Genomic DNA, 20,568 nt, shown 5'->3' with positions numbered 1-20,568 from the left:
AACAAATGATAGTCCCACTAAGCGCAAACCAGATGGGATGGCGTATTGCTGCAGAATGGCATGGTAGCCATGCTGGTTAAGAGTGCCCTGAATAGATCCCGAGGCCCATTGTCGTGCCATTTATCCGCCGCCAACACCTCATGTTTCAGCACGCTAATGTGCGGTCGCATGTCGCAAGGATCTGTACACAATTCCTGGACATGGCCTACATACTCAGACATGTCACCCATCGAGCATGTTCGGGATGCTCTGGATTGACGTGTACAACAGCGTGTTCCAGTTCCTGACAATATCCAGTAACTTCGCACAGCCGTTTAAGAGTGGGACAACATTCCACCGGCCACAATCAACTCTATGCAAAGGAGAGGTGCCATGCTGCATGTGGCAAATGGTGGTCACAGCAGACTGACTGGTATTCTGATCCAAACCCCTACCTCTTTTGTTAAGGTATCTGTGACCAACAGATGCATATCTGCATTCCCAGTCATGTGAAATTCATAAATTAGGGCCTAATTTATGTATTTCAAATGACTGATTTCCTTGTATGAAATAACACAAATGTCAGAAATCTTTGACATTGTTGCGTTTATATTTTTGTTCGGTATAGTAAAGCTGTTACTGAAGATGCCATAACGTTGTTCAGTCTCCTTATCAATACAACAGCTATGGGAATATCTGCCTCTTGAGGGCCTTAAAATGAACACCACCACCTCCGGGTCAATTTTGGCATTGGCAGGTAAGATGTCTATTTCACCAGCCACGCTGGCGGGTGGTCAGGGCTCCACCGTGCGAGTATTTCACATGCATTTGACCACATTTACAGTTCAAGTCAGAAGTTTACATACACCTAGCCATATACATTTACTCAGTTTCACAATTCCTGACATTTAATTCTAGTAAACATTCCCTGTCTTAGGTCAGTTAGGATCACCACTTTATGTGATGTTTAATGTCAGAATTATAGTATAGAATGATTTCAGCTTTCATTTCTTTCATCACATTCCAAGTGGGTCAGAAGTTTATGTACACTCAATTAGTATTTGGTAGCATTGCCTTTAAATTATTTAACTTGGGTCGAACGTTTCAGGTAGCCTTTCCACAAGCTTCCCACAATAAGTTGGGTGAATTTTGGCCCATTCCTCCTGACAGAGCTGGTGTAACTGAGTCAGTTTTGTAGGCCTCCTTGCTCGCACACGCCTTTTCAGTTCTGCCGACACATTTTCCAAGGGATTGAGGTCATGGCTTTGTGATGGCCACACCAATACCTTGATTTTGTTGTCCTTAAACCATTTTGACAACTTTTGAAGTATGCTTGGGGTCATTGTCCATTTAGAAGACCCATTTGCAACCAAGCTTTAACTTCCTGACTGATGTCTTGAGATGTTGCTTCAATATATCCACATCATTTTCCTACCTCATGATGCCTTCTATTTTGTGAAGTGCACCACTCACTCCTGCAGCAAAGCACACCCACAACATGATGCTGCCCCCTCCGTGCTTAACGGTTGGGATGTTGTTCTTCGGCTTGCAAGCCTCCTCCTTTTTCCTACAAACATAATGGTCATTATGGCCAAACAGTTCAATTTTTGTTTCATCAGACCAGAGTACATTTGTCCAAAAAGTACAATCTTTGTCCCCATGTGCAGTTGCAAACCGTAGTCTGGCTTTTTTAATGGCAATTTTGGAGCAGTGGCTTCCTCCATGCTGAGCGGCCTTTCAGGTTATGTCGATATAGGACTTGTTTTGCTGTGGATATAGATACTTTTGTACCCGAAATTGCTCCCAAGGACGAACCAGACTTGTGAAAGTCCACAATTTTTTTGGCTGATTTCTTTAGATCTTCCCATGATGTCAAGCAAAGAGGCACCGAGTTTGAAGGTAGGCCTTGAATTACATCCACAGGTACACCGCCAATTGACTCAATTAGCCTATCAGAAGCTGCTAAAGCCATGACATTATTTTCTGGAATTTTCCAAGCTGTTTAACGGCACAGTCAACTTAGTGTATGTAAACTTCTGAACCACTGGAATTGTGATACAGTGAATTATAAGTTAAATAATCTGTCTGTAAACAATTGTTGTAAAAATTGCTTGTGTCATGCACAAAGTAGATGTCCTAACCGATTTGCCAAAACTATAGTTTGTTAACAAGAAATTTGTGGAGTGGTTGAAAAACGAGTTTTAATGACTCCAACCTAAGTGTATGTAAACTTCAGACTTCAACTGTATATAGTAAAATAAATGCTGCAGTTGCAGTTATATAATTTTCAGTTTTGTTTCATAGCTGGTAAATTAATTATACACAGTTAAACTTCAAATACTATATAGCCTTCCTCGAGCTGCAACACTGCCTGCCTGGTTGGGGGCTATGCACGCGTTGCACATAGGCATAACAGTTGGTCTAATTTACTTGGCTGGTGGACAAAAAAGTTAATTTTATGCCCTGTCTCTTACCTTCGTTTTGTAGTCCTTCATGTCCATGTGGTCTTGGTGGCGGTACTGGTTGCTGTTGGAGAGGGGAATGATGGGTATCGTGTAGATGGGCTTCACCAGAGCCCTCTGGGCCAGGGCCTCAGCCATCACCTCACTGCCGTAGTCAGGCATGCCGTTCCTGGGGAGGACACATGGAGATAAAGGGGGCTTGATTAAGACTCGGAGAAAGACCGTTTTGGGTCAAAACGTTGCACAATAAAACAGTGTGCCATTTTTTATGACTTCACTTTTTGTACTTTGCACATGCAGGTTACTGGACGCGGGTAGGCTACACCATTTCTAAATTTGAGAAAATGCCCAGTGAAGGACGTTAGCTACCTGTGTCTCTGCCATGCCACTGACAAGCTTTTTAGCATAGGAGTGCAAAACATCTCCCATCAAAAATAGAATATCCCAACTAAGTAAAAATAAAACCATAGGAATAAAAAAGGGAGCCACCAGCGCAGGGTAGGCTGATAACAGGCGGAAATTGCAATGTCACTAGAAATCAGAAGCACTACAAATCAAAAAGTCAGTGACAGCAACTTTCAGATGAAATATATTCCATTCTAATACGTGATATTTGTATAGTTAAGTCCCAAATGGCACCTTATTTCCAATATAGTGCACTACTTTTGTCCAGAGCTCAATGTGCCCTCTTCAAAAGTAGTGCACTATATAGGAAAAAGGCGGCCATTTGGGACACAATATAGACTGCTCCACAAGGGAACAGCAAGCCCCCAAAAATGTTTTAAGAAATATAATACGCAACTAACCAACAGTAAGCCCAGCTTATTCTATTCCATTCTGTGCCGACAATACCATTATTTTTAATGGGCAGCAGTGTAACGAGTCAAAGTCAATGAGCTCATTGCTTTGACCTTACTGAAAAAATAAGGTGAACTCTATTTGATAATGTATGCAAAACAGAGCACTGAACGATGCTGCCAATTAACATGAGCAGCAGAGCCCATCTCCTTAAAAAAAACATGCTAATACCATCATACAGGATGCGTCCCATATTCCCTATCTTGTGCACTACTTTTGACCAGGGCCCATAGTGTACTATGGAATAAGGTGCCATTTGGGACACATCCTGTATGATGGGTATTAGCACATCATTTTTTTAAACAAACATCGCAGTTTAAAATCAACCAGACAGGCTACTACAGAGCCACAGATACAAAAGGGCAAGGTTTGTCAAAAAAAACCTGTTCAGTTAATAGTCTGCTACAATGGCAGAGAAAGTAACTGTTTCATTGATTTGGGGGACAATTCATTCATAATCCACAACAGCAGAAAAATCCCAGAGAGAAATGGTGGGGTTTTGATTCCAAAGTTATCCATTCTTTCCTCACGGTGATGACCTCATCCGTCTCCCTCATTCATATGAATAAAACGTAAAAAATATCAAATATGTATCACCTCTTCTCTACAATCTCCAGGGTGAGGTGGAGCAGCTCTCTCTTGCTCTTCTCCCTCCTCTTAATCATCTCCAGAATAGTGACGGCTCGGCTCAGATCCCTCCGCAGTTTCAGCATTTTCTCATACCCAGCCTCGTCGTTCTTACGGTTCTGCAGACACAAGTAAGATGTTAACATCTATGTTGATGCAGGAATAAAGCATGGGAGCAGCCTTTAAATTAGGCATTTTCCTACTTTAAAATGTTAACTGGGTTCTCTGCTATACTGTCACTTCCTGAGAATAGTTCATAGCTAAATTACACACTAGTGAATACAAAAAGGTGGGTTAGAATATTCCCTCAACCATGTCCTGGATCGCAATGCCCTGTGAAAAGGCCACCTTTCTGAAAGTGAAATGGTTTATTATACTTGCACGCAGCCCTTGTTCAGTTCCGTCATCCTACCTAGGACGTGGCTCACCTTTCTAGTCTGCATCTTCTCGGTCCTCCTGCGGAAGGCCACGTAGGGGTCTGAGGTGCTAGATCCGTCCCTCTTCTCCTGCTTCACCGTGGGAATGAGAGAGCTGCTCTTACAGTTTTTCCTCTTCCTGGTCCAGTAGTCAAACACCTCCTTGATCAGCTCGTCATCCTCCTTCAGCAGCAGCTTTGCCTCCTGCAGGTTCACCAGCTGAGCAGACAACACACATTTAGTCACACTGTTCTTTCTAGTACTCAATAAACCCCCGCGCTTACTCCTAGCCTTTCAACTTTAAAAAAATCAAATAAGCAGAATGGTAGTCGACAAAAGGTTTGATAAACACTGGCCTTACTTCCCATTTTCTGAGAGACCTGCCTTCAGCATTGTGGTTTGGTAAAGTACCTGCGTGCCACTGCCTTTCTCCAGCCGGTCGATCATGTCCTCAAACTGCAGAGAGGTGATCTCCATCTTCTTCTTCAGCTTATTCACAAAGACCTCATCCTCTGAATCCAGGTCGTAGTCCGGCTGCTCTGTATCCAAATTGAAAGCTGTGATAGAGAAGTAAAAAAATAAACGTTTATTTTTTATATATACATTGTTTTAGGTGGTAGACCAGCTTTCATAAATTGCAGATAAATTGTGCGATCTATCAATGTAATTATCTGTATCCTTTCAAATTCACCAAATATTTTTGACCTTACCACCTATCCCCTAATTGGAGTAAACTAAATGGACAACACGTAGGCTTCTACTTCCAGCTTAAGAAACGTACTCCCTCTGTCGACTGCATTTATTTTCAGCAAACTTAACATGTGTAAATATTTGAATGAACATCAGATTCAACAACTCAGACAAACTGAACAAGTTCCACAGACATGTGACTAACAGAAATTGAACAATGTGTCCCTGAACAAAGGAGGGGGGGGGGGTCAAAAACAAAAGTCAGTCAGTATCTGGTGTGGCCATCAGCTGCATTAAGTACTTCAGTGCATCTTCTCCTCATGGACTGCACCAGATTTGCCAGGTCTTGCTGTGAGATGTTACCCCACTCTTCCAAGGCACCGGCAAGTTCCCAGACATTTCTGGGGGGGAATGGCCCTAGCCCTTCCCACAGGTCCCAGACGTACTCAATGGGATTGAAATCTGGGCTCTTTGCTGGTCATGGCAGAACTCTGACATTTCAGTTTTGCAGAAAATCACACAGAACGGGCGGTATGGCTAGTGGCATTATCATGCTGGAGGGTCATGTCAGGATGAGCTGGCAGGAAGGGTACCACGAGGGAGGAGGATGTCTCCCTGTAACGCAGAGCATTGAGATTGCTCTTCACTGATGAGTCGCGGTTGCAGGCACTTTTTGCCAGTCCTGTCTGGTCCAGCGACGGTGGGTTTGTGCCCATAGGCAACATCGTTGCCGGTGATGTCTGGTGAGGACCTGCCTTACAACAGGCCTACAAGCCCTCAGTCCAGCCTCTCTCGGCCTATTGCGGACAGTCTGAGCACTGATGGAGGGATTGTGTGTTTCTGGTGTAACTCGGGCAGTTGTTGTTGCCATCCTATACCTGTCCCGCAGGTGTGATGTTCGGATGTACCGATTCTGTGCAGGTGTTGTTACATGTGGTCTATCACTGCGAGGACGATCAGCTGTCCGTCCTGTCTCCCTGTAGCGCTGTCTTAGGCGTCTCACAGTACGGACACTGCAATTTATTGCCCTGGACACATCTGCAGTCCTCATGCCTCCTTGCAGCATGCCTAAGGCACGTTCACGCAGATGAGCAGGGACCCTGGGCATCTTTCTTTTGGCGTTTTTCAGACGAAGTAGAAAGGCCTCTTTAGTGTCCTAAGTTTTCATAACTGTGACCTTAATTGCCCACCGTCTGTAAGCTGTTAGTGTCTTAATGACCGTTCCACAGGCGCATGTTCATTAACTGTTTATGATTCATTGAACAAGCTTGGGAAATGGTGTTTAAACCCTTTACAATGAAGATCTGTGAAGTTGTTTGGATTTTTACAAATTATCTTTGTAAGACAGGGTGCTGAAAAAGGGACATTCCTTTTTTTTTGTGCTGAGTTTACATAATATATACATTTTACGACAGTATATTTTACATTAGTTATAATTTGTTTTTAGTCCCAGCCTTCAGCTACCCTCGACTCCTCCCATCTATCTCTGAAGACCATCCAGTTTTGATTTCTAGCTGCCATATTTTTTCCACTGCTGTTCCACTAAAGTTGTGAACTTTTCCATTCTAATAGTTTCTACAGATTGTAAATTAAAGAAACATTTTTGCTATGAGTATTATATTACTGATCAATTGACTAGGACTTTTCAAATCACCCAGCAATGCTATTTGCAGAGTTAGCTCCAAGTAAATGTTGCAATAGTTTTTGCCATTCCTGAACTTGCGACCAAAAACAAGCCACATACCTAAACAAGTGATCTAATGATACGGTCTCTTCTCAGAAAATTTTGCAGAGATGGGGTGGTTGTATCCCCCATACATATAACATTCTATAAGTTAAGGTAGTTTAAATTTAAATTGAAAAACCAAGTTTTGAATCTGGCGTTGTTTTGTGTATAGTTCATAAACAATGTGCCATGGAATCGGTACATTGAAAAATCTCCTAACTGTTTTGCAACCTGTATGGCACAGCTCTACATTTTTGGTCATTAAATTAAACTGGTATACTTTATCACAATTTTGGTCTTTTATGCAGGGCCGACAGAAGTTCCTTAACTTGTCCCCTTTACACTTGACTCCTCCATTTGAGGTAATGCTGCAATCAGTTGGATATACTTTTTGATAGAGCTGACATTTCCATGTATTTTTCTTAACTGCATATGTAACTCCACCAGTCCTATTTATGATATAATGTACAAACATCATCCCCCAAAAATGTATTGTTTTTATTTATAAATTTGTATATTTGAGTTTAACCATAATATTTTTTCCAATATTTCTGTGTTTTCTGGTGGCTCAAACTGAAATTGCAACCAGCTTTCTATAGCTTGTTTTAAAAATAGCTATATTTTGGAGATCTTCAAATAACCAAAAGTGAGAGGCTATCTGAACGAAGGGGAAAAGGCCATTTTTGAACACAGGATGAGCCATTCTTATTAATCTGCTTGAGAACCAGTTCAGATTAAAGTATAGTTTTTGTATGACTAGAGCCTTTAGTAAGAGATCCAATGCTTTAATATTTAAAATAATTTCTCTACTCCGAATTCATATTCATTATATACAGTGCCTTCAGAAAGTATTCACACCCCTTGACTTCACGCACTTTGTGTTGCAGCCTGAATTTAAAATGGATTAAATTAAGATTTTTTTTTGTCACTGGCCTACCCCATAATGTCAAATTGTTAACATGTTTTCCAAATTCTTTGCCAAATAAGACATTTTAAGCTGAAATGTCTTGAGTCAATAAGAATTCAACCCCCTTTGTTATTGCAAGCCTAAATATGTTCAGGAGTAAAAATGTGCTTAACAAGTCACATAATAAGTTGCATGGACTGTGTGTAATTATAGTATTTAACATGATTTTGAATGAATGCCTCATCTCTGTACCCCACACATACAATTCTCTCTAAGTCGAGCAGTGGATTTCAAACAGATTCAACCACAAAGACCAGGGAGGATTTCCAATTGGTTGATAAAAAAAACAGGCATTAAAAATCCCTTTGAGCATGTTGAAGTTAATAATTACACTTTGGATGGTGTATCAACACACCCAAAAGAAACAGGTGTCCTTCCTCACTTGCCGGAGGAAGGAAACCGTTCAGGGATTTCACCATGAGGCCAATGGTGACTTTAAAACAGTTAAAATGGCTGTGATAGGAGAAAACTGAGGATGGATTAACAACATTGTAGTTAATCCATAATACTAACCTAATTGACAGTGTGAAAAGAACAAAGCCTGCACAGAATAAAAAATATTTCAAAACATGCATTCTGTTTGCAACAAGGCACTCAAGTAATACTGCAAAAAATGTGGCAAAGCAATTCCCTTTTTGTCCCGAATACAAAGAGTTGTGTTTAGGGCAAATCCAAAACAACACTTTACCGAGTACCACTCTCCACATTTTCAAGCATAGTGGTGGCTGCATCATGTTATGGGTATGCTTGTAATCGTAAAGGACTTGAGTTTCTCAAGAAAAAAAGGAAAAAAGTAAGAGCTAAAACACAGGTAAAACCCAAGCGGAAAACCTGATTCGGTCTGCACACTGGGAGATGAATTCACCATTCAGCAGGGCAATAACCTAAAACAAAGGTCAAATCTACACCGCAGTTGCCTACCAAGACGAGTGTGAATATGGTCAAGTTACAGTTGACTTAAATCTCCTGGCAAAACTAGCAATGATCAACAACCAATTTGACAGACCTTGAGGAATTTTTTAAACAATAAAATGGGCAAATGTTGCACAATCCAGGTGTGGAAAGCACTAAGAGACTTACACAGAAACATTCACAGCTTTAAAATCGCTGCCAAAGATGATTACATACAGCCGGGAAGAACTATTGGATGAGAGCAACGTCAACTTACCAACATTACGACCAGGAATAGGACTTTCCCGAAGCGGATCCTCTGTTCGGACCACCACCCAGGACAATGGATCTGATCCCCAGTAGCCGACCCAAAACACAGGCGCAGCAGACGGAGCGGCCTTCTGGTCAGGCTCCGTAGACGTGCACATTGTTCCAGAGTATACTACTCGCCAATGTCCAGTCTCTAGGTAGACAAAATACGAGCATGGGTTGCCTTCCAGAGAGACAGAAACATGGCTCTCTCGGGATATGTTGTCGGAATCAGTTCAGCCACCGGGCTTCTCCATGCATCGCGCCGACAGAAATAAACATCTCTGGGAAGAGGAAGGGCGGGGGGTGTATGCTTTATGATTAACAACTCATGGTGTAATCATAACAACATACAGGAACTCAAGTCCTACTGCTCACCCGACCTAGAATTCCTTACAATCAAATGCCGGCCATTTTACCTACCAAGAGAACTCTCGTCAGATAGTCACAGCCGTGTACGTTCCCCCTCAAGCGAACACCAAGACGGCCCTCAAGGAACTTCACTGGACTCTATGTAAACTATATATCCGGAGGCTGCATTTGTTGCTGGGGATTTTAACAAAGCAAATTTGAGAACAAGGCTACCTAAATTCTATCAGCATATTGATTGCACGACACGCAGGGATTATTCTCTCGACCACTGCTACTCTAACTTCCGCAATGCATACAAAGCCCTCCCCTGCTCTCCCAAATCTGACCACGACGCCATCTTGCTCGTTCCGTCTTATGGGCTGAAACTCAAACAGGATGTACCAGTGACGAGAACCATTCAACCCTGGTCTGACCAATAAGAAATTGTTGATCACGCGGACTGGAATATGTTTGTCAGCCTCAGAACAACATTGACCTATACGCTGACTTGGTGAGTGCGTTTATAAAGAAATGCATTGGCTCTAACCATTGTGACTATTAAAACCTACCCTAAGCAGAAAACGTGGATGGATGGCCGCATTCGCACTAAACTGAAAGCGCGATCCGCTGCATTTAACCATGGAAAGAGGTCTGGGAATATGGTTGAATATACACAGTGTAGTTATTCCCTCTGCAAGGCAATCAAACAGGCGAAATGCCGGTACAGGGACAAGGTGGAATTGCAATTCAACGGCTTCGACACGAGACGTTTGTGGCAAGGTCTACAGGAAATCACGGACTACAAAAACAGCCACGTCACAGACACCGACGTCACGCTTCCTACAAACTAAACACCTTCTTTGCCCGCTTTGAGGATAATACTGTGCCACCGTAACGGCTTGCTAACAAAGACTGCGTCCCCCCTCTCTTCCTTCGTGGCTGACGTGAGTAAAACATTTAAACGTGTTAACCCTCGCAGGGCTGCTGGCCCAGACGGCATCCCTAGCCGCGACCATAGAGCATGAGCAGACCAGCTGGCTGGTGTGTTTACAGACATATTCAATCGCTAACTATCCCAGGCTGTTGTCCCCACATGCTTCAAGAAGGCTACCATTGTTCCTGTACCCAAGAAGGCAAAGAACTGAACTACTACCGTCCCGTAGCACTCACTTCTGTCATCATGAAGTGCTTTGAGGCTAGTCAAGGATCATATCGCCGCTACCTTACCGGCCACCCTAGACCCACTTCAGTTTGCAAACCGCCCCAACTGGTCCACAGATGACAGAATCACCATCACATTGCCCTATCCCATCTGGACAAAAAGAATACCCATGTAAGAATGCTGTTCATTGACTACAGCTCACCATAGTACCCTCCAAGCTCATCATCAAGCTGGAGGCCCTGGGTCTCAACCCCGCCCTGTGCAATTTAAAAATTTAGAAATTCATACTAAAAATATAAATGAACACCCATGGCATAATTGTGTTAGTGTTTGCAACAATATATAGAATAATGGGCGATATACTGCATCTAAAAAATATTTAAACTTTTGTCCGGACTTCTGCGCCTCAATTTCATTAAGAATAACAAAAGTAAAAAGCCATTTTAAAGCATATCACATGATGGTAATCATGAAGCTAATTGACATAATTTGAGTCAATTGGAGTTGAACCTGTGGATGTATTTCAAGGCCTACCTTCAAACTCAGTGTCTCTCTGCTTGACATCATGGGAAAATCTAAAGAAATCAGCCAAGACCTCAGAAAAAAAAAAAAATTGTAGACCTCCACAAGTCTGGTTCATCCTTGGGAGCAATTTCCAAAAGCCTTAAGGTACCACGTTCATCTGTACAAACAATAGTACGCAAGTATAAACACAATGGGACTACGCAGCCGTCATACCGCTCAAGAAGGAGACGCGTTCTGTCTCCTAGAGATGTTCGTACTCTGGTGCGAAAAGTGCAAATCAATCCCAGAACAGCAGCAAAGGACCAGGTGAAGATGCTGGAGGAAACAGGTACAAAAGGTATCTATATCCACAGTAAAACGAGTCCTATATCGACATATCCTGAAAAGCCCCTCAGCAAGGAAGAAGCCACTGCTCCAAAACTGCCATAAAAAAGCCAGACTACGGTTTGCAACTGCACATGGGGACAAAGATCATACTTTTTGGACAAATGTCCTATGGTCTGATGAAACAAAAATTGAACTGTTTGGAAAAAAGGAGGACGCTTGCAAGCCGAAGAACACCATCCCAACCGTGAAGCACGGGGGTGGCAGCATCATGTTGTGAGGGTGCTTTGCTGCAGGAGGGACTGGTACACTTCACAAAATAGATGGCTTCACGAGGAAGGAAAATGAGGTGGATATATTGAAGCAACATCTCAAGACATCAGCCAGGAAGTTAAAGCTTGGTCGCAAATGGGTCTTCAATCCTATAGAAAATTTGTGGGCAGAACTGAAAACGCTTGTGCGAGCAAGGATGCCTACAAACCTGACTCAGTTACACCAGCTCTGTCAGGAAGAAAATTCCCACAACTTATTGTGGGAAGCTTGTGGAAGGCTACCCGAAACGTTTGACCCAAGTTAAACAATTTAAAGGCAATGCTACCAAATACTAATCGAGTGCATGTAAACTTCTGACTCAGGAAACAGCAGAGGGAGCACCCCCCTATCCACATCGACGGGAAGTAGTGGAGAGGGTAGTAAGTTTTAAAGTTCCTTGGCGTACACATCAAAGACAAACTGAATTGGTCCACCCACACAGACAGCGTGGTCAAGGCGCAGCAGCGCCTCTTCAACCTCAGGAGGCTGAAGAAATTCGGCTTGTCACCAAAAGCACTCACAAACTTCTACAGATGCACAATCGAGAGCATCCTGTCGGGCTGTATCACCGCCTGGTACGGCAACTGCTCCGCCCACAACCGTAAGGCTCTCCAGAGGGTAGTGAGGTCTGCACAACGCATCACTGGGGGCAAACTACCTGCACTCCAGAACTCCTACACCACCCGATGTCACAGGAAGGCCATAAAGATCATCAAGGACAACAACCACCCGAGCCACTGCCTGTTCACCCCGCTACCATCCAGAAGGCGAGGTCAGTACAGGTGCATCAAAGCAGGGACCGAGAGACTGAAAAACAGCTTCTATTTCAAGGCCATCAGACTGTTAAACAGCCACCAATAACATTGAGTGGCTGCTGCCAACATACCGACTCATCTCTAGCTACTTTAATAATGGAAAAAATGATGTAAAAAATGTATCACTAGCCACTATAAACAATGCCACTTAATATAATGTTTACATACCCTACATTACACATCTCATATGTATATACTGTACTTGATACCATCTACTGCATCTTGCCTATGCCGTTCTGTACCATCACGCATTCATATATTTTTATGTACATATACTTCATCCCTTTACACTTGTGTGTATAAGGTAGTTGTTGTGAAATTATTATGTTAGATTACTCGTTTGTTATTACTGCATTGTCGGAACTAGAAGCACAAGCATTTTGCTACACTCGCATTAACATCTGCTAACCATGTATATGTGACAAATAAAATTGGATTTGACTAGTGGGAATGTGATGAAAGAAATAAAAGCTGAAATAAATCATTCTCTATTATTCTGACATTTCACATTCTTAACTTCTAGGGTAGGGGACAGCATTCGGAATTTTGGATGAAATGCATGCCCAAATTAAACTGCCTGCTTCTCGGGCCCAGAAGATATGATATGCATATAACTGGTAGATTTGGATAGAAAACACAAAGGTTTCCAAAACTGTTAAAATAGTGTCTGTGAGTATAACAGAACTGATTTGGCAGGCGAAAACCTGAGACAAATCCATTCAGGAAGTATTTTATTTGTTGGTTTTGTAGTTTTCTATTCAATGCCATTACAGTATCCATTGACTTAGGACTCAAATTGCAGTTTCTATGCCTTCCACTAGATGTCAACAGTCTTTAGAAATTGTTTCAGGCTTGTATCCTGAAAAATGAGGAAGTAAGAGCAGTCTGAATGAGTGGACCCTAAAGTGTCACAGAGCTTTTTCATGAGCGAGTCAGAGAGAGTGCCTTTCTTGTTTACCTTTTAAATTGACAACGTTATTGTCCGGTTGAAATATTATCGATTATTTCGGCTAAAAACAACCTGAGGATTGAATATAAACATCGTTTGACATGTTTCTATGAACTTTACGGATACAATTTGGATTTTTGACTGCGTTTGAGCCTGTGGATTACTGAAGAAAACGCGCAAACAAAACTGAGTTTTTTTGGATATAAAGAGACTTTATCGAACAAAAGGAACATTTATTGAGTAAATGAATGTCTGCCGAGTACAACCATATGAAGATCATCAAAGGTAAGGGATTCATTTTATCTCTATTTCTGACTTGTGTAACTCTTCTACTTGGCTGGTGACTGTTTGTAATGATTTGTCTGCTGGGCTATGTTCTCAAATAATCGTAAGGTATGCTTTTGCCGTAAAGCATTTTAAAAATCTGACACCGTGGTTGGATTCACAAGAAGTTAATCTTTAAACCTATGTAAAATATGTTTTGTTTTCAGAATTTTTATAATGAGTATTTCTGTATTTGAATTTGGCGCCCAGCACTTTCATTGGCTGTTGAAGAGGTGGGACGCTAACGTCTCACGTACCCAAAAGAGGTTAAAATAAAGTGGTGATCCTAACTGACCTAAAACAGGGAATATTTACTAGGATTAAATGTCAGGAACTGTGAAAAACTGAGTTTAAATGTATTTGGCTAAGGTGTATGTGAACTTCCGACTTCAACTGTATGTGGTACTCAAAATAAAATGTCATTTTTTTCTGGGTAGTTAGCATGGATATAATAACCCTGTGATTACAAAAAAAATGCCATAATTATTATATATATATCTTTTTAAACACTGTGTTATACTGAGTCACAATAATGAATTATTGGCTTCAATAAGGGCATAGGTGACACACTGATTTTTTTGCTACTTTGAAAACCTTATACGTCTTTGACCCATATAGTCTATTTTATACCATCTACTGGACCATGCCTATGCCGCCTCGGCCATGGCTCATCCATGTACATATTCTCATTCATCCCTTTAGATGTGTGTATTCGGTAGTTGGGGAATTGTTAGATTACTTGTTAGATATTACTGCACTGTCGGAACTAGAAGCACAAGCATTTCGCTACATTCGCATTAATATCTGCTAACCATGTGTAAGTGACTAATAAAAGTTTGATTTGATTAGTACTTACTCAGGGGTATGAATAATTATGTAAATTAGATATCCATATTTCATTTTCAATATGTTTGCAAAGATGTCTAAAAAAAGGTTTTTACATTGTCATTATGGGGTAGTGTTTGTAAATTGGTGAGAAGAAAAAAACAAGTCAGTATTTATAATCAATTTTTAATTCAGGCTGGAACAAAATGTGGAATACGTCAAGGGGTATGAATACTTTCTGAAGGCACATAGGCCCGTTTCAATTTTGTCTGGCTTGCAGTTCCAAATAAAGCTGAATATTTTGTGCTCATGTAATTAATAAAAAAAAGTTGTCAGGCGTAGGCAGGGCCATAAGTAAATAGGTAAACTAGGATATGACTAAAGAATGAATGAGGGTGATTTTCCCACAAATATACAGGTATGGTCCTTTCCATGGTAGCAAAATCTTTACTAATTTGGCCAGCTTTCTACACTGAAGAAAAATATACAACACAACATGTAAAGTGTTGGTCCCATGTTTAATGAGCTAGGGAAAAAAATCCCTGACATTTTCCATACGTGCAAAAAGCGTCTCAAATTGTGCACAAATCTGTTTACATCCCTGTTAGTGTGCATTTCTTATTTGCCAAGATAATCTATCCACCTAACAGGGTGGTATATCAAGAAGCTGAATCAACAGCACAATCATTACACAGATGCATCTTGTGCTGGGGACAATAAAATACAGTTTTAAAATGTGCAGTTTTGTCAAAACGCAATGCCACAGCGAACAACTGGCATGCTGATTGCAGTAATGTCCATCAGAGCTGTAGCCAGATAATTGAATGTTAATTTCTCTACCATAAGCCTCCGTCATTTTAGAGAATTTGGCAGTATGTCCAATCACAGGCCACAATCAACAGCCTGATCAACTCTATGCGAAGGAGATGACGCGCTGCGCGAGGCAAATGGTGGTCACACCAGATAGTGACTGGTTTTGTGATCCACGCCACTACTTTATTTATTTGTATTTTTTATGTATCTGTGACTAACAGATGCATATCTGTATTCCCAGCCATGTGGAATCCATAGATTACTTCATTACAATTGAGTGATTTCCTTATACGAACTGTAACTCAGGAAAAGCTATGAAATTGTATGTTGCATTTATATATTCTTTGTTCAGAATATTTATAAATAGTTTACGTAAAAAATAGAATGAATTACTTAACAAATTTCCCTAACTAGAATAGTGAATTTATAGTTTACTTATAAACTGTTGGATTTTGGGGATTTTACCCATTTTATTATTTACGGTCATCCATGTCAGTCTTAGAGTCTATTCGTTTTCTTTTAGAGTTTGGTTTTTCATTCTGTCTGTGTTAACTTCTTTGGGGTAGGGGGCAGTATTTTCACATCCGGATGAAAAGCATGCCCAGAGTAAATGGCCTGCTACAAAGCCATAAAAGCTAGAATATGCATATTATTAGTATATTTGGATAGAAAACACTCTGAAGTTTCTAAAACTGTTTGAATGATGTCTGTGAGTATAACAGAACTCATCAGGCAGGCAAAAACCTGAGAACAAATCCAACCAGGAGGTGAGAAATCTGAGGTTGGTCGATTTTCAACTCAGCTCCTATTGAAGATAGTGGGTTATTGGTAATGTTGCACTTCCTAAGGCTTCCACTAGATGTCAACAGTCGTTAGAACCTTGTCTGATGCCTCTACTGTTTAGTGGGGCCGAAGGAGAGAGGAATGAGTCAGGTCTGCCATGAAGTGACCATGCGCGTTCACGTGAGAGCGAACACTGTGCCATCGCAATTCTGAAGACACAGGAATACTCCGGTTGGAACATTATTGAAGAATTATGTTAAAAACATCCTAAAGATTGATTCAATACTTTGTTTGTCATGTTTTTACGGACTGTAATATAACTTTTTTAACTTTTCGTCCGTACTTTCCGCTGGACCTGCCCGCACGTTGTGAGTTTGGAAAGTGTACTGAACACTAGAACAACAAGGAGGAATTTGGACATAAATGATGGACATTATCGAACAAAACGAACATTTATTGTGGAACTGGGATTCCTGGGAGTGCATTCTGATGAAGATCATCAAAGGTAAGTGAATGTTTATATTGTTACTTCTGACTTCTGTTGACTGCATACTATGGCGGCTATATTTGTGTCTTCATTGGGCTCTGAGCGCCAACTCAGATTATTGCATGGTTTGCTGTTTTCGTAAAGCTTTTTTGAAATCTGACACAGCGGTTGCATTAAGGAGAAGTGCATCCAAAATCCCATGCATAACAGTTTTATCTTTTAGCAATGTTTATTATGAGTATTCCTGTAAATTGATGTGGCTCTCTGCAAAATCAAAGGATGTTTTGCGACTTCTGAGGCATTCTGCACCGCCATCTTCAGTCCACCATACTCCTGCCTTTTAGCCCAAAAACATGTTGTAACATTTCCCAAGTGGTAGTGCTTCCCAAATGGCACCAAATTCCCTATATAGTGCACTACTTTTTACCAGATCACCAGGGCCCTAGACAAACAGTGTACTTAATAGTGAATATGGGTTACAGAAAGATGACCATGGGAACTCTGGTAAAAACACACGTCTCTATATTTAGCGCAGATCACAATCAGCAGCTTAATGCGGCGAACTCCAGAAATACACTAAGCTTGCAAAAAGCCTGCCCTCCCTTTGCCTTTGGTTCGACATGAAAGCACATTAGAAAAAAACTGAGCTGACAGGAGTGTTTGTGAGCTGGGGCTGAGAGGGGGTCCCCTGGGCTTAGAGTATTCAGTGTCCCACACCCCCTGCCTAGCCTGTGCCCCTCTACCTTTCCATCTGTGCCTTCTCTCACTGTGCGAGTGTGCTCAAATGCTTTCAGACCGCAGAACACCTCTGGATCACACTAATGCTATTAGAGAAACACCAGGGGCTGACAATCACTTAAAGGTCCAATGCAGCCAATTTAATCTCAATGTCAAATTCTTTCTGGGTAACAATTAAGTACCTTACTGTGATTTTGACAATTTCTATTGAAAACAGAAACAAAAAACAGGTTCTTAGCAAAGGGCAATTTCTCAAACAAGAATTGTACTACGACTGTCTGGTAGTGGTCTGAGTGGGAAGGGGAAAACTGGAAAAAAATTGCGTTTCAATCCTCTCTGCCAATAAAGGCTATCTTATTGATGTATTGCACCTAACTAATTTACCGCATGGTGATGTCAACATGGAAGGCCAAAACTCAATCCCACCAAAACAGACAAATTTCAGGGTCTTTTGAAACTACTCTTAAACTAAAACTGCATTTCCATAATTTTCACAGTATTACTCCAACCTTAGTGTGGAAATATATATAACACAGCAACACCACATTTTGGATTGCACTGGGGCTTTAAACATACCCCAGACAGAGCACACACGCACTGCAAACACAGAGCAGCATGAACACAAACTGCAGTATGTGCACACACGCAAGGCACACTCAAGAGAAGAAAAACAAACATCTGCCGACTGACCAAAGAGACAACAGAAAAACAAAGACCGCTGACAAACAGGCTACATGAACAGTAATTCTCCTTACGTTGTATGTGAATGAGCTGCTTTGGCATCTTGAAGTCCCCAGGGTAGAGGGACTCGTAGTAGGCGATGTTGCTCCCTGCTTCGGGGACGGGGATGACCATGTTGTCCCGTTTCTCCCCATACACCTGCTGTGCCGAGATAGCCCGCTGTAGATGGTGCTCCTGTGGGGGAGGAAGGTAAAGGTCAGTAGGCCTACACTACAACTGTGGCAGTTAAAAAATAAATGATACGTAATTACACCAAAAATCAAACTGAGCACACTTTCTAATGTTTCAAAAACAATGATTAACAGTAAGTAATAATGGGGTATAACTGCTTAATTTCATTTTTGTGACCTGCGTCTTTTAACCAATGTTAAAATAAAGAATTTACATACAATAATAAAAACAAACATATCTACAACTGAACATTAAGCATTAACAAAGTGCCTGTCCTGCCACAAAATGCTGAGTGATACTGCTTATTTATTATTATAGTTCAGGGATATACGCTGACATTTTTTACAATGAGTACATAATGTGCCCCTAAGTAGAATCACACAAATAAAATGTAGGAAACAATAGGCATTTTACGTTTATTTTCTGGCTGGCGCTCACATTGCCTCCATTGTTTACCTTACAAATAACAACTGTGTGTGGATGTGTGCATTCCTATCAAAGTAAGTGCCTTATCTTCTGTATATCGTGTTGTCGTTTCTACTGTAGCATGAAATACATAACTTTGTAAGGACTGTGTTTGTGCAAAATGGTTCTGGGAAAAAATGTGTGGCTAGCTCAAACGCTGACTGTTGCGTCAATCGAAACTGGACGTTCTAGGTGAGCTTTCTAATCCAACCGGTTTAAAGCATCAGGCAAAAGCCCTATTCGGACGGGATACATTTTACTGGGGGAGATAAGTTAATGTAATTGTGCACAAGCACAAATCGCCACATCCGTAATTTTTGTACTGTCCGACTCTACCATCTTGGTAATTTTTACTTGGCAAGAAAGTTATCCCAGCCCTAAAAACCTACTGTTTTTCAGCAAACTCCCAGGTCCTCTGATAATACTTATCCCGTGTGAATCGTCATCCCTGTGTTTTGAGTGATATTACATTTACATTTACATTTAAGTCATTTAGCAGACGCTCTTATCCAGAGCGACTTACAAATTGGTGCATTCACCTTATGATATCCAGTGGAACAACCACTTTACAATAGTGCATCTAACTCTTTTAAGGGGGGGGGGGTTAGAAGGATTACTTTATCCTATCCTAGGTATTCCTTAAAGAGGTGGGGTTTCAGGTGTTATATTAGAGTTTAACAGGTGCTGCACCCAGTTTGGATAAGCACATGGGAACAAATTGATGCTTAAAAGAAAGTGCTATGCACGTAGCCTACAGATGAAGGAACTGTTGTCACACAACTTTCCTAGTGCCGTACTTCTCTTTTAAAAGATGAATTAGATTAAATGTCTTCACGTCTAGAAGAGCCTCCAGGCGCCACGTCATAACAGTTCATTTTGAATGAGGGGGAAAAAATATTATAAGGGTAAATCTAATCCCACCCGAATCGTCCACTGGAAAAACGGACATGCTGGGGTGATAATTACATAACCGATGTTCTATAGTAATACTAGTCCCGTGCGAATAGGGCTAAAGTAACCAACATAGTTAATTTTATTCAAACATAGGGTGTGTCTGTATATAGGGTGTGTCTGTATATGGAAAAATACGTTTTACATTTTCTACCAATCGATTGGTCGAATATTTTTTTTAGAGTTGATCTGAAGATGCTGAACGTCTGACCACGAATTCCCCTGAATTGATTTCCCCCGTATTGTCAATTAAAATTGGATGAGTACTGTGAATGTGACCTCGGATGGGGACACTGGACCTACTGCTGGATAGAGTCGGGGGTGTAAGCCTATATGTTGAATTGCTGGGGGGGCTTAACCTTTTCACAGGTACCAACAAACATGTGTGAACATTCTACAGTGGTCCCTGCCACGTATGCTTAACTTCTTTGGGATAGGGGGCAGCATTTTCACTTTTGGATGAATAGCGTGCCCAGAGTAAACTGAATCCTACTCAGTCCCAGATGCTAATATATGCATATTATTAGTATTGGATAGAAAACACTCTGAAGTTTCTAAAACTGTTTGAATGATGTCTGTGAGTAGAACAGAACTAATATGGCAGGCAAAAACCTGAGAAAAAATCCAAACAGGAAGTGGGAAATCTGAGGTTTGTAGTTTTTGAACTCAGCCCCTATCGAATTCACAGTGGGATATGGGTTATTTTACACTTCCTAAGGCTTCCACTAGATGTCAACCGTCTTTAGAACGTTGTTTCAGGTTTCTCATGTGAAGGGGGGCCGGATGAGAGCTGTTTGACTAAGGGGTCTGGCAGCAGCCTCATTCTCAGTCACGCGCATTTCACATGAGAGGTAGCTCTCGTTCCATTGCTTTTCGTCAGACAATGGAATTCTCCGGTTGGAACATT

General features: G+C 41.3%; 1 protein-coding gene across 4 annotated transcripts in view; it reads right to left on the bottom strand.

Moving 5' to 3' along the window:
• LOC139532055 (enhancer of polycomb homolog 1-like) overlaps positions 1-20,568 on the bottom strand; it is a 76,712-nt gene that overhangs the window by 29,995 nt on the left and 26,149 nt on the right. For 3 of the 4 annotated variants that reach the window (XM_071329169.1, XM_071329166.1, XM_071329167.1), the window contains exons 2-6: positions 18,089-18,248; positions 4,754-4,899; positions 4,355-4,561; positions 3,897-4,045; positions 2,454-2,610 (exon numbers count right to left, since the gene is read on the bottom strand). In XM_071329169.1, coding sequence (XP_071185270.1) covers positions 2,454-2,610; positions 3,897-4,045; positions 4,355-4,561; positions 4,754-4,899; positions 18,089-18,188 — 759 coding nt within the window. In that variant the 5' untranslated portion in view covers positions 18,189-18,248. Of the gene's footprint in view, positions 1-2,453; positions 2,611-3,896; positions 4,046-4,354; positions 4,562-4,753; positions 4,900-8,893; positions 9,210-18,088; positions 18,249-20,568 lie in introns of those variants that run through there. The other variant, XM_071329168.1, reaches the window with a different exon arrangement.

This window comes from Salvelinus alpinus, chromosome 10 (assembly GCF_045679555.1).
Source record: "Salvelinus alpinus chromosome 10, SLU_Salpinus.1, whole genome shotgun sequence".
Classification (NCBI taxonomy): Eukaryota; Metazoa; Chordata; class Actinopteri; order Salmoniformes; family Salmonidae; genus Salvelinus; species Salvelinus alpinus.
Note: the sequence above shows the minus strand (reverse complement) of the source record. Positions and strands in the feature narration are given on the sequence as shown.